Source organism: Lampris incognitus, chromosome 4 (genome assembly GCF_029633865.1).
Source record: "Lampris incognitus isolate fLamInc1 chromosome 4, fLamInc1.hap2, whole genome shotgun sequence".
In the NCBI taxonomy this organism is placed as follows: domain Eukaryota; kingdom Metazoa; phylum Chordata; class Actinopteri; order Lampriformes; family Lampridae; genus Lampris; species Lampris incognitus.
Window position 1 is genome coordinate 58,095,166 of NC_079214.1, and position 15,159 is coordinate 58,110,324.

General features: G+C 42.5%; 1 protein-coding gene across 1 annotated transcript in view; it reads left to right on the forward strand.

Annotated features, from left to right (window-relative positions):
- The window catches only part of kiaa1549lb (KIAA1549-like b), a 111,781-nt gene that overhangs the window by 28,931 nt on the left and 67,691 nt on the right, over positions 1–15,159 (forward strand). Inside the window, exons 2-5 of the mRNA XM_056279384.1 lie at positions 8,222–8,593; positions 9,851–9,862; positions 12,439–12,906; positions 13,339–13,454. Of these exons, the coding sequence (XP_056135359.1) occupies positions 8,222–8,593; positions 9,851–9,862; positions 12,439–12,906; positions 13,339–13,454 (968 nt within the window). The remainder of the gene's footprint in view (positions 1–8,221; positions 8,594–9,850; positions 9,863–12,438; positions 12,907–13,338; positions 13,455–15,159) is intronic.

Below are 15,159 nucleotides of genomic sequence, written 5' to 3' on the forward strand. Positions count from 1 at the left end.
ATAGATAGATAGATAGATAGATAGATAGATAGATAGATAGATAGATAGATAGATAGATAGATAGATAGATAGATAGATAATGTGTATGTATCCAGAGTCCGAGGGACCATGATTGTACCCCTCCACAAAAGACAGAGACAGAGATTGACAGGGAGAAGGAAAAATTTGTAAGTGCTTGTGTGCGTGAGGAGAGAGAGAGACAGGCAGACAGACAGACAGAGAGAAACAGGGGGACAGATAGACAGAGGTCAGAGAGAGAGAGAGAGAGAGAGAGAGAGAGAGAGAGAGAGAGAGAGAGAGAGAGAGAGAGAGAGGTGGACAGACAGAGAGAGAGAGAGAGACTGGCAGACAGACAAAGAGAGAGACAGACAGAAAGCGAGAGACGGAGAGAGACAGGCAGACAGAGAGAGAGGGAGAGAAAGAGAGAGAGAGAGACTGGCAGACAAACAGACAAACAAAGAGAGAGACTGTCAGACAGAGAGACAGATAGAGAGACAGGCAGAGAGACAGGCAGACAGACAAACAAAAAGAGAGAGAGAGTCTGGCAGACAGAGAGAGAGAGAGAGAGACAGACAGACAGACAGAGAGACAGGCAGACATAGAGAGAGAGAGAGAGAGAGAGAGAGAGACAGACAGACAGCGAGAGAGACTGCATGAAATTGGAGCACATCTTCTCCTGGCTTTGCACATCACCTCACACAGGTGACAAGTGCTAGGGTTTAGTGGCAGGATGTGGGCTGTGGGATGGGGTTAGTGTAATGTGACAGGCTGCAGGTGGAGGACTCAGCTGGAGGTCAACAGTGGAAGTCTGAAGGTGAAGTGGTGGGTAATGGCGTTATCTACCCAGTTACAGTGGACAGATTTACACACACGTTCCTCTGGCCTGCCAGGCAATATGGAGGTCACAGGCTCTGGTTTATATTGATACATCGGTTCTGAACACAATCTATTGTTTCCTTATGTGTGTGTGTGTGTGTGTGTGTGTGTGTTTGTGTGTGTGTGTGTGTTCTTGTACGTCTATATTTGTGAGGACCAATTTGAGATTTTAAACCATCAGAATGAGGGCATCTTAGCAAAGTTAGGACATTTTGGCCGGTCTCTATTTTAGGGTTAGGGCTTGAGTTTAGGGTTAAGGTTAGGTTGTGGTTAAGGTTAGGATTAAGGTTGGTTAGAGGTTAACCTGGTGTGTCACATAGAGATGCGGATGGGTACCTTGTGTGTCATACATCAACACCTTGTCAACAGCACTAATACAGACTGAGAGGAGAATTGGCTCTCAGGGGACTATGTCACCCTCAATTACAGGGAGCTGTTATGTGAAACGTGAAGCGTAATGGTGCAGTTTATGAGTACCTTGGGAGTAAGTCACATTTAATATGGATATTTTACCAAACATACGGGTAGCTATTTTATTCTATCAGGGTTTTCCTTTAATGATAGAGATATATCTTTTTTTTTTTAAATCAATTTAACCTGTATGGGTGCACATTGCCTCAGACTCATCAGTGTAAATAATTCAGAATAAAACAGAAAGCCCAGTTAACTTGGCTTCTGTAACTTGTGTGTGCTATAGGACTGACCTGAACAGGAAATTATTGTTTTTCCGGGGTGTCAGTGTCCATAGGATGTGCAGCTATTGTATATCGACTGTATCATATTGTTTAAGGGAACCTGTAAACAAATGACACTCATGTGAATAGTTCATATCCAGTTAGGCATCATTTCTCATCAGCTAGCTTCCCCTAAAACAATCCCTTCTTGTTTGTGTCCATCCAATGCCTATAAGGTTTTGTAGCTGTAGCCTCTATTTATCTGTGGGTATTATCTGGATGCACCTGAGCGTGGGAATCATACCGAGGCAGCGAGGTATGTGATAGGGTTGCAAATCTGAATAAATGAATAAAAGAGCTGCCGCCCAGATGGATATGGTGAGGGTTGTGTGTGGGGGATGTGCTGAGAATGGAAGGGCCAAGTCCACACTGGCCATCCTAGTACATTTATCAATTCATGACACATGAACTCCTCTCTTTCCTATTCTCTTTCTCACGCTCTTGCTCATGGTATCATTTCTGCAAAGGCACAAAATACCAGAGGTTTTAGCTGTAGTTGTGCGCAAAGCTGTGATCTCTTGAATGATTCTCTTTGTTTTCCAGTGAAGAATGGTTCTCGGCTCTGGGAATTTAAACAGCTGCGTGTGTTTTCTTCCTGTATGTCGTTCTTAAAGCTACAATCCTGAAGATTTACATACAAACATGTAATCTTCCATGCTTTCTATCTCTGGCATATCTAATAATAAATAGTTCACAAAAATGTAATAATGCAATAATGAATGCGTTTGAACTGACCAATTTTAATGGTAACTGGACTTTCCTAGGAAAAAATTACAGGGGCAGTGTGTTTTATGTCTCTGTGATCACAGCAATGGAAACAGGCAGAAAGTGGTGACTTGAAAGAATTAACAAAACCGTTATGGGTAACAAGCAGACAGAGTTTGTCGAAGATACTACAACCCTATAACGCCATTTGTATCATATTTTATACACAACTTTCTGCGATCTCTATGTCATCCAAATGATCAATACTTTCCTGAAAAACCTGTTGTATGCAATCTGATACATGTTACCTCCCCCTGGTGGATTATCTATGCACTGCAGGCAGTAGAGGTCCTTTGAATACGAACTAAAAAAATGGCCGTCCTCTTTTGCCGTCACCGACTTCCAGATTTTTTGCACGGAAATCTTTGCTAATTTAAAAAAAAAAGTTACTGTAAGAATAACACGTATAGTGTAACTAATATAGAAATATTAATGTTTACTGGATCGATGTAAACAGCTGTAAATACATACCTGTGGAGCAGAGATGGAAAAACCCTGTCCAGAAACTAAAAACCCTATCCGTGTCTTTGCTCCACCCATGTACTAAACCATCAGATTGCAGTGACTAGTTTCCCCAAATCTGCTGGTTTAACACAGGGATAGAGTAAAGACAAGGTTAGGATTTTTACTTTCTGGACCGGGTTTTTCCACCTCTGCTGTGGACGCATGGAGATGTTTAGGAGATATGATAACTCGATTGTTTACGCAATGGAAAGCGAGAGGATGCCTGAGGAGTGGAGAAGTTGTTGGTACCCGTCGGCGTCGCCGGGTCCATTTTGCCGGGGCTGAAGTCCCGAACGTTTTGAGTGTAGCCCCGAATATAATCTTAAATCCAAGCCAACGGGAAGCCGTGAATGTCCAATAGCCTTCGTAACATAACAGCCTGTCAAAATAAACGCTGGTCTCCTTACTATCTCGGGGGGGCGTGTGGGAGGGTCTGATGGCCAGCGCTGATGACGTGACAAGCTAAAGCGGGAAGAGACGAGTAGAGGAGAAATGGCAGAGTGCGCAGGAAAAAAACAACAGAACAGTTCGATCTTTTTTGGATTTTTCCAAAAGAGGAGGAAGGGTAAGAATTTAGCCTATGTAGTAACTTTTCAATAATGGTTCAAATTGCCTGTTGATTTATGATATTTTAGCGAATTCGGGGGGACAACGCAACCACGGGAACTGCCGCGGCCGGGAAGCGAACCCGCATCGCCCGCACCGCAGGAGACACCGCTAACCGCTCGACTGAAGGGTCAGACCCGTCAGCCAGCGGCCAGCGTGTCTTCTTATCCATGCACGTTACACTATGAATTGGATTCGGCACCCACAATCATGATGAAGCGGTGCCGTTTAGCTAGCGGGCTATACTCGTCCGATCCCACAGCATACCTTTATTGTCCTTTAGCAGCGGGTTTCTTGTAAATCAGTCAAATTTCCGTAAAACGAACTAAAACGGTAACGACTCATTCATTTTACTATAGGCACAAAACAAAAGTTAACCATCGTATTGATTTAAATCTAAACGAACTTCAAGTAAATAAACGATTAACGTTTCGCCATTTTGTTTAGGGGTGTCATTTAGACACTACTACGGTTAGATCATGTAACGTAATTAGAATACAATCCAATCCCATTATGAGTTTCATTTAAGTCGATGGCATGGTTTTGCAGAGGGTAGCGACGACCAGCTCCACACCAGCTGAGCCAGAATCAGGCGTGGAAACTGGTAACAACAATTTGTGGTTACTTTGTGTGTTTGTGTGTCAGAGTCAAAGAGTGAAGCAATTTTGATTAGCTAACATGCTAATGCTACTCATGCCCGTACATTGGAATGAATTTTGTCAATTGCAAATGTCAGTATAGACAGGTCAATGCCATGGTGTACCTTTTAAAGTTACACTGAAATAACGAATGTTGTCATTTTATCATGCCCATACCCCATTTTGACCATTTGCCAAAAAAGTTTAAAAATAAAATAAAATAATGAAATCGCATTATTTTGACTTCCTGAAAAATATATAAAAATAACTCTTTTGTGGTGACTTCATTGTAATGTGTATCACAAGGTACATGAAAATTCCTACTAGAGTAGGGGTAAAGAAGTTTTAGATGTACATATTTTAATTTTTCAATGATTAAGACATGTACTTTGAATGTAAATAAGGTGCCAGAGTGCATAAAAAAGCATCAAAATAGAACTTGTTTATCAAATTTTTTTTCCAAATATCCTAAAATCCTGGAAACACCTGGTATTGATTTTCAATAATAAGTGTGATGTGAGGAGCTGTAAAGTTGATCAGCACAGCATGAAGATATGGGAAAGAGTAGTGGAAGTTAAGAGGAGAAGTGATGATTAGCAATTTCCCCTCGGGGATGAATAAAGTATTCTGATTCTGATAGCGAGGAGCAGTATGGTTTCATGCCACGAAAGAGCACTACAGTTGCGAGGTTTGCTTTGAGAATGTTGATGGAAGAGTATAGAGACGGTCAGAAGGAGTTACATTGTGCGTTTATGTATTTAGAGAAAGCATATGACAGGGTGCCGAGATTGTATGAGGAAGTTGGGAGTGGCAGGGAAGTATGTAAGAGTGGTCCAGGATATGTATGAGGGCAGTGTGACAGTGGTGAGGTGTACGGTATGAATGACAGATGGGTACAAGGTGGAGGTGGGATTACATCAAGGATCGGCTCTGAGCCCTTTCTTGTTTGCGATGGTGATGGACAGGTTGACGGACGAGATCAGGCAGGAGTCTCCATGGACTATGATGTTTGCAGATGACATTGTGATCAGTAGTGAGAGTAGGGAGCAGGTTGAGGAGAGCCTGGGGAGATGGAGGTATGCACTGGAGAGAAGAGGAATGAAAGTTTGTTGGAGCAAGACAGAATACAAATGTGTGAATGAGAGGGAGGACAGCAGGATGGTGAGGATGCAAGGAGTAGTGGTGACGAAGGTTGATGAGTTTAAATACTTGGGGTCAACTGTTCAAAGCAACAGGGAGTGAAGAAGAGAGTGCAGACAGGGTGGAGTGGGTGGAGAAGAGTGTCAGGAGTGATTTGTGACAGAAGGGTCCCAGCAGAAGTGCCATAGCGTCCAATGTTAAGACTCCATTATGAAAATATAGTTTCAAGAGTAGGATTAATCACAGTCACAGCTGGAAATCATTTCAGTGGCTACAATAAAAAAATTCCCATGGCTGAGCTATGTTTTCATGCTGTTGCTTTATTGCTTTAGAATGAATGAAAGTCAATCAGCAGAGCAGCCATTTGCCTTCATTCATTTTATATCATGAAAACCGCAAACACATTTGAAGTCTTTTAATAAGGACTTTGAAATTATGATAGCCTCTCTGTCATAGCTATCAGACTTGGTCGCTTTTGTGCGACGGTCCACTAAGGAGGCTGCACATCCACAGACTGACAGGCAAAACATTTTGTTAGGTAGATTATTTAGCTTGAGTGCTGTATATTAAAAGCTTTTTTCCTCCTATATTTCCCGCTCAATCGATTTGGGCGCTGTGCAAAAGTCTTACAATGGCAGGAAGAACACTCGTTTGTCTGTCCATGTGTGCATGTATGGAGAAGGGGAGACACGTATGCCTGGCGGAGATCTGTACTATACTGAGTGCATTATTCTGGTTTATGTCATGGTCATATATGCAGCCTGCCATATCATGAAAATTAGCAATGGCTCACTTGCCAGTAACTTTCTTTTTTCTCCTTGATTTTCACTTAAACATTGCTTTGAATATTATAATCTGTGTTATATTGACCATTTTCTAGGAGAAATTCTGAGTTCAAAATAATTTGTTTTGTGTATACGTATTTTTGGATAACAAAAAAGTACAGTGTTCAAGATCTCATTAGCATAATTATGGATGGCAATTCAAGTGACATGGAGCAGTGAAGGGGAAGATGAGGATGATGATGATGATGAGGAGGAGGAGGAATGTTTTGTGAACAATTTAATTGCCATAAATGCCTGACATAGCAAATATGATATAAAATCCATCCATCCATCCATCCATCCATCCATCCATCCATCCATCCATTATCCAAACCGCTTATCCTACTCAGAGTTGCGGGATGCTGGAGCCTATCCCAGCAGTCACTGGGTGGCAGCCGGGGAGACACCCTGGGCAGGCTGCCAGTCCATCACAGATGATACTCTAAAATAATTAAAATATATGCAAATTATAAAAACATTTTTTTTTACATTTTGTCAAAATGTCCAATGAATAGGTCAATTTCAAAATAGTGGAATTTTCTGGCTATTATTTTTTGGCCTTTATTAGAGAGTAAAGAAGCAGACAGGAAATGGTGGGGGGGGGGGTTAGACATGCAGCAAAGGTCGCCAGCTGTAATCGAACCAGCAATGGTTGCGACCATGCGGCCATGTGGTATATGCACTGTAACCATTCGGCTACGGAGGCGCCCCCAAAATTTTCTGGCTATCATATGCTGGTTCAGGCTTTACAGCCGTGAACCAGCATGTTCCAACATGTGTTTTTTTTTGTGTGTGTTAGTCAGTAGGGAAAATGCTGACACATTAGTACAACGGTCCTCATGTCAAGTCTGTTTCATTTCCATTGGATGTCTGGGATTTAGAGTGGTCAAACACCACTGTATCAGAATCAGTTTAACCGAATCACCATGGGTGTCTGTAAGTTAAACAAAAATGATTATCTGTATTGTAGTTTTAACATCTTTTAAAAATATGATTTTTATTTGATTTTGTTGCCATATTTGGGTTCATATGGTGAGGGTTTGCCACATAGGACAACACAACCCGGGGAGTTAGACAAACACAAGTGTTTTACATTCCATTAAGCATCATTTCTTTGGTTATCGACTTCCTGGATCATATCTAAATCATAACTCTTCTGATTATTTGTCATCCTGTATATGACTATTTAGGCATAATTGTAGTGCACATATAAAAGAAAATCGCTCATATAAACTGCAGTGTTCGTCAATGACTCAAGGACTGCGGGAATTCTGGCAGTTGTTTTTCTCCCGGAACATATAATTTTCTGACGTCTGCGCAAGTCCTCAATAGGGTCAAGTGTTTCAGTGGATTCACTAAGGCCCAATCCCAATTCTCCCCCTTGGCCCTACCCCTCAGTTTTGCCCACGGCCGCATTGGGTAGGGTGTCCTGTTTCTTTTGGGGAGTGACAAGGACACATACCCACACCGGCTTCCCACCCGCAGACACGGCCAAATGTGTCTGTAGGGACACCCGACCAAGCCGGAGGTAACACGGAGATTTGAACCAGCGATCCCCGTGTTGGTAGGCAACAGAATAGACCGCTGTGCTACCCGGACGCCGGGCAGAAATTTCTATTGACAGGACTTCACTGAAATAGCCAATGTATAAACATATTTCCTAGATATTGTCAATAGATTAATCTGTTCTGTCCTGCAAATTTGGTCAGATTTGTCAATATAATAGTTGACAATGTTAGCAATCAATAAGCTTTAATATAAAAAGTATAGTACTATAGTACTACAATTTTATAGCCATGTTGTAACATTTCAGGGACTCCCGAGCAAACCAAGCGACTAATAAAATTACGAACAGTAGTAATAACGATGATGGTCATGATGTAACGAGTGGTGTCCCATTTCCTAGGTAAAGATTTCAAACCCTACCCCTTGTAGCTCTGTTCTGAAGGACCACTACCCAGTAGAGGGAATTCCAAAACTAGGGAAAGGGCCAGGCGGGGGGAATTGGGATTGGGCCTAAGAATGCTAAATAGAACACACACCTCTTACTCCAAAGTTTTTAAGTTTTAAGATATAGCATCTGTTGTAAAATGAACTGTATTAACTGGTAGTTTCCTTTTTTGCTTTGTTACAGATGAAACCACCTATGATGCCTCTGGCTCCTCCTCTTTACCCAGCAGTCCTGCACTCACAGTTGCTCTTGCTCAGCCAATGATCAATGTGTCTTTGGCAGAGGAGGTGCCTCTTTCAGTCCTCCATCCTGATGGCAGGGCTGTGTCTGTTGGTGAAGGGTTGAGAGGGAAGCCTGCATTCTCCTCTATTCTAACCTTCCTGGCAGGAACTGCCAAACATCCACTGAGCCTTGTCCAAAGCCAAGCTTCGCCAACCATCACCAGAGACGAGAACCACACCAGTCAATGGCCTTCAGATGTTTCCAGCCAGGGCTCAGAGATCTCTCCCTCATTCTCCTCTGTTGGACCCAGTATGAACCAATCCACCAGCTCAGGTCTGACCCCCACCATGCCTTACCAACACACCACGGCACCTTTGGTTGCTACCCTGGCAAAAACTTTGTCTGAGTCATCTCCTGTGTCCTTCATGGACTTAGTCGAGGCTGTCTCATCATCATCATCATCCCCATTAGCGTCATCATCAGTAATATATTCATCATTGCCACCACCGTTGTCCTCACAAACATCATCAAACTCATCAACAGTATCATCAATATTGTCTTTTTTCTCATTTTCTCTGTCATCATCCACTAAATGGATTTCAACAGCTGCCTCACCTTCAAGCCCACAGACTTTGTCCAACCCTTTCCTGCAGAAACAAACCACAGCATCAGCATCAGCGGAATCTTCCAGTTGGGAAGAGAGCGTAACATCTGTTCAGTTACCCACGATGTTAAAAATACCTTTGAGAGTCACAGACTTATTATCAGACTTCACTCCGAATGAAACAGTGAGAGGCAAAGCAGAAGGTATCAGTAAAGAGACAATACAGCTGTTTTACTCACCACCATATAAATACTATGGAGTGAGTGGAGCAGACATAAGAGCTGTAAAGTTTAATCCTGGTGGCAGCACCACAGTTATGAAGACACCAGCAAAGAGTGCAGGCTCATCACATTCGTCATCAAACCACAGACAAATTGCTTTTACATTTTCAGACAGCGACGCTCTATCCTGGAGAGGTGGGAATCATTTCTCAACTAATAATAAGGACATAAGCACACCAGCTCTCTCTGCATATGTTCAAAAAATTCAAACTGATCAAAGCCAGAAGGGAGCTGCACAAACTCCTACATCAGCATTGCTGTCTACCCAACCCAAAGGCTATTCCATTGCTAGTCACATCATAAAGGAGAGGGTGAAAGGAACACCATATGGGGTAAAGGAAGACATGACAGTGTCAGGCGCTCACACTTTTGTTCTTAGGAGGCACAGTGTTGTAGACATGTCGTCAGTGAATTCACAGATTGTAAATCTAAGCAAATCACCAGCAACGACATCAGGGAACTCAGGGACTTATTTTACTATTGCCCCCACTGACCCTCGGACCATACCAGTTAACTCATCTCTCTCTGAAATTGTAGTCGCTAAGCTAACACCCATCCACCTTGACATTGTGTCCTTGCAGCCTTCATCTTCTCCTGATGATTTACTCACAACAGGTGACAGCAACACTGGAGTTCCTGTCCTTAATAAGAATAATAGCCAGGGCAGTATAGCAGGAGTACAGCTTGGCTCCATTTCATTTCAAGCTGACCAGAATAGTTCCTATTCACATGCACAAATAAGACCTGAGTCCATTGGTTCCGTTATGAGTTCCACAACTGGAATAGAGACAACCTCTGCTGTGGCTGAATCACTTTATTTGCCAAGTACAACAAATGTGCATGAATTAGTCACAAAAACAGCATCTCCCAGAGGCACGACTCAGGAATGGGGGGCACAAAGAATGAGCTTGACTCCTGATACACCAAAGGCGCTATTCACTTCATCAGCATTACAAGCAAATTTAGCAAAGGAAACAACCTCTCAAACAATGTTAAACAATCATTCAAAGTCTACCAATTTAATATGGTCCCTCCTAAGTCAGGGCCCTAACCACATTACCACTGGCATATCCGGTGATGGTGAAGTTAATGTCTCAGGCCAACCTAAATTCTTGCTAGCGGCCCAGTTGACCACCCCTCAGACACCTTTTCAAGCAGGACCTGCGACCTTTGCTAGCAGACCTTACATATGGCCTAGTTCATCTCCAACCTATCTAACTGAGCAGACGACCACATCCTCAGCTGAAATCTCTACTCATATAATAAAAACAGAGATAGGACAGCTGAGTTTTTATACAAACTCAACTAGCCAGATTCAGTCTCATAAAGACAAGTATCCAGAATTACTCGATTCCTCTATTCACAAAAAAAATATGAACAGGCTTGGTGAGAGCTTCAAGAGAAATATCACTAAAGGTTCAGTTTCTCCTTTATCTGCCATATTTGATGAATCTGCTACACTCGCAGTCCAAACATTTCACAAGAAGAGCGTTACATCTTTGCAGTTCACAACAAAGATGCCCCCTACCAACACTACGAAAGAGGTTTTGAAACTAAAAAGGGGCTCTGAAGGTTTAGTCATGGGATTGCCCACTGACATCCCTTCATCAACAGTCAGTTCTGTGGATGTACTGGAGTATCAAAACACTGCACCCTCAATGCTATCATCTAAAGCAAGTACTTTCTCAAATGATCAGATGCGTAGCACTGTTTATAACTCCAGTATGAGACCAACAGGACCACATGCAAAACAGAGCAAACCCTTATTCACCCGCAGTGAAACCTTTAAATCAGAAAATTTCCCTACTGTTTCAGCCGCTGTTGATTCCCGTACAACAGCCCCACATGTACTGATGTCTGAGCACCCAATGGATAAAGAACACATATCTCAATTTGATGTGCTGAATTTAACTGCCACAGTAGCTTTCAGCAAGGATCCTTATTCAGTTCAGCCAAATGGGACTGAATATGCATCGGTTACGTATCCTAATGACACACCAGAACTAAGGAGTCTGAATCCGTCCCCTGCCAATCTCAGATCTCCAGTGGCTGTGACCATACCACAAAGACCCAATATGAATGCTGTCAGCACAGCAAAGACAAATTCAGTTTGGGCGGTATCAGTATCAGGTGATTCTCTGCCCCTCTCGCACTCAGTTAATGAGAATGTCACATCCTCACAAGCCAATTCCCTTGCATTGACATATAATGGTAAATATAACCTCCCCGAAGAGCTTATTGATGATGATGCTCTTAAGAATGTGTCTTCTACTGGAATAGCACTTCCAAACAACCCCACTTTTGTCACTGTCAGTATTAGTAACTTTACTGATTCAGTACCTGAAGTGGTAACCTCACAAGCGCACCCAGGTCCATCAGAATGGATTCAGAAATCACCATCGTCATCAACTTCATTATCGTCATCATCTGAGTCGTCTTTACTGTCCCTTAGAGGCCCCACATTCCTACAGCATTCCCTCCTTTACACAAATAACACTGCTTCAATATCCTCTCCAACTACACCATCATCATCATCATCATCATCATCATCGTCATTATCGTCATCATCTGAGTCTTTACTGTCCCTTAGAGGCCCCACATTCCTACAGCATTCCTCCCTTTACACAAATAACACTGCTTCAATATCCTCTCCAACTACACTGTTATCTTCATCATTATCTTCTTCATCATCTTTACTGTCAACTCTATTCAACTCATCTGGTGTGACTCTATCATCCAGTTCAACCATGTTTCCAGACACTGCATTATCATCAACCCCTGTCATTTCCACAGGTATGTCATTTACACTCCCCCATCCAATCTAAGATCATCTTTCACATACCCCTCACATATAACACTGTAAAAAAAACCACACTTACCAAGAGATTTTATTTTGTTTTAAGCCAAGATATTAATTGTAAAATTTCTATACCTCAAAGGTAGATATTATTGCTTGTTTCAAGAAAGTGCGCTTGTTTCATGAGAGTATCAGTTGTTTAAAGAGCTCTAAGATGATGTTAAATCAAGTTTCTTGTTTTAAAATTTCCTGTTCAGTGAATATTTCTTTTAGCCTTATAATCATGAAACAAGTGCACTTCTTTGAAACAGATAATAATATCTGCCGGTGAGGTAAGAAAATTTTACCAGGAATATCTTAAAATAAGATATTGCTGGTGAGACTTAAAACAGCATGAAATACCTTGATAAGCTTGTCTAGTATTTTTTTGCGGTGAAATGACTGACATTTCTTGTTAATACAGAGAAGGGGACAGAGGAGTTAACTGCAACAGGAGCATCCAGAGAGACGGGTCTTACTTTCCCCAAAGAGAACAAGACCAGTCTGACTCCTTATCAAACAGTAGGTTTTACCCCTCTGGTCAGGCCCATGGAGACAACATCTCAGGTATCACCGCCGACCCCTCGACAGGACACCACGACTGCCTCTCTACAGCTTAGCACCATCTCAGTAGTGCTGACCACCAAAACTAACCCCCCCGCCGCAGCACCGTCTGCGATAGTCACCGCCGCCACTGCACAACCGGTCACTGCTACCCCGCCACAACCTACCCTGACCACCAGGAGACCCACAACCGTTTTAATATCCAGGAATCCGGTCACGAGGAGAACATTCAGCCCTCCTTTCCTGAGGACAAGCCCTCCCAGAGGAGCTGCCACCACCCTCATCCTCTCCCCATTCACCACCACCACAGAGGCCCCGCCACAGCAGTGCAATATCACAGAGAGGATGTGGGTGAAAACGGGTAAAGATAGCTTTTTTGTTTTGCTCTCCTCTTTTTTTAACAACACTGATGCCAATGTACAGTGAAAAAATAACTGTTTTGGGCATAATATCATGCAGTAGGCTGAAATCTTTAAAATGTGTTATGAACTAAAAATGTTTCTCTTTCTCTTGTATGTATGTATGTATGTATCTGTCTATATATTGATCTATGTATCTATCTATGTCTGTCTGTCTATCCCTTTCTCTATGTACTGTATGTATGTATCTATCTATCTCTTTCTCTATGTACTGTATGTATGTATGTATGTATGTATGTATGTATGTATGTATGTATGTATGTATGTATGTATCTATCTATCTATCTATCTATCTATCTATCTATCTATCTATCTATCTATCTATCTATCTATCTATCTATCTATCTATCTATCTATCTATCTATCTATCGCAGTTGTGTCTATCTATGTGAGACGGAATCGACTGGACACCATTCAGAGACAGAACCTGCGCAGGGGGCTGAGTCAGGGCCTGCAGAAAGCGCTGAATGATAGCACCGCCCAGGCTCAGGTCAGATTATTTCCTTTTGCTATAGCATTTCCTCTATATAAATGGGTACAGAAAAAAAGATGCACTGGGTTTCACTGGAGCACCCTGACCCTCCTACCAATGACAAGAAGTTGGTGCTTGGGATGGACATTAAATATTATGATTAATGTCATAACCTAATGTAATGATGCTAGGGATGACATAGATCCTGGTACAGCATTGCGCAGGAAAAGGAGTGAACAAAGGAAATAAACAACAGTAAAGAATGTTAAGTTGTTGTCATTTAAAGCCGAAAGTAGTAGTAGTAGTAGTAGTTAAACTTGAAGGTATAACCTGTAAAGGAATGCGCTACCGTGTCCATCTGGAGTACTGCGAGAACATGAGAACTCTGCGGACAACAAGAAACATGAGGTTATGTTGCCATGGGACCAACATTGTGTATTTGTTTGAGAAATGGAAACAAACGGAAGTCCCAAAAAGAGTTGAAAGTGATGCAGCATTGGCTGGTTTTCTCGTTCATATGTCATAAAGCGAACAACGTTTAAGAAATCTGAACCAAACGGCGTCTGGGTAGCATAGCGGTCTATTTCGTTGCCTACCAACAATTGGCCGGATACCATGGGGGAGAAATCTGAGCCAAACAACGATCGACATGGGGCGGAGAGCCGCTGTGGGCAGTAATTTCGAATTGTATCTTTAAAGAAATTTAAGCAAACTTGAAGTTACCATTTGTACAGCCTGGTTTTATCATGTCCTGTACGATAAAACTGTTTTGTAAATATCAGTGAATATAAGCTGGCTGACTACCACTTAATGGATACCTGAGCTGTTGTTTGGTCAACTGTTATTTGAATTCAGTGTTGGCTCCGGCAAAGTGTCCAAAACGTACGGTGTCAGAACCATTTACATCTCAGCGTCTGGTGCTGGCTTGACACGTTCAAGAAAAGTCTGGTGGTTTATTCGCTTAGTGTGATTTAGACACTGACTCTGAGGACACTCATGTAGGCTACGCGACCAGAGATGGGGACTAATATAGAAATTAGGTTGACTAAGTGTGTCCCAAAAGGCAGTGGGTGATGTTACATATTTGAGGAACTGTACCAACACCACACTTAGATATGGATGAGGAGTGCAGCAGTGCTTCAGATTACAGTTTTTGTCGTCTCCCCCCCCATTTTATTTTAAGCTGGCAGCATTTTATTCCTAAATGCTTGAGTCTACGGAGTCTGTCTGTATTCACTGAACAAAAGGTGCGTTCATTTCCCCTTGCAGCAGCAATCTGTACACCAGGATTAGTTTAATTAAAAAAAGTAAAGAAAAGAACAGGTTAACCAAATTTCAGCGTTTCTGCTGCAGTAACGATGGGCGCACAAACAGATCTGATACCGACACAAGGTCCTTTCTGTCTGTGGGCTGATCGTTCATGCCAACCGGTCATGCTGCCTTTTTGTGCCAGAGCCATTCTTTCTCCAGTAAGCTTCTGATTCTGCCGCTCTGATTTTGGATCGGGATCACCGCTCTGGCCATGAGACGCTGTGCTGAAATGCAGTCAATGAGAAGAAACAGGAGCATATGTGTGTGTGCGTGAGGAGAGAGCGAGGGGGGGGGAGAGGGAGAGAGAGCAAGGGCTAATTTTTGATATGGGCAGTGCATCCGCAGCACATTTCCCTTCTGGGTGGCTTGAATTGAATTGGAGTGTAAAGGCAGGACTGGGTCTGCACATGAA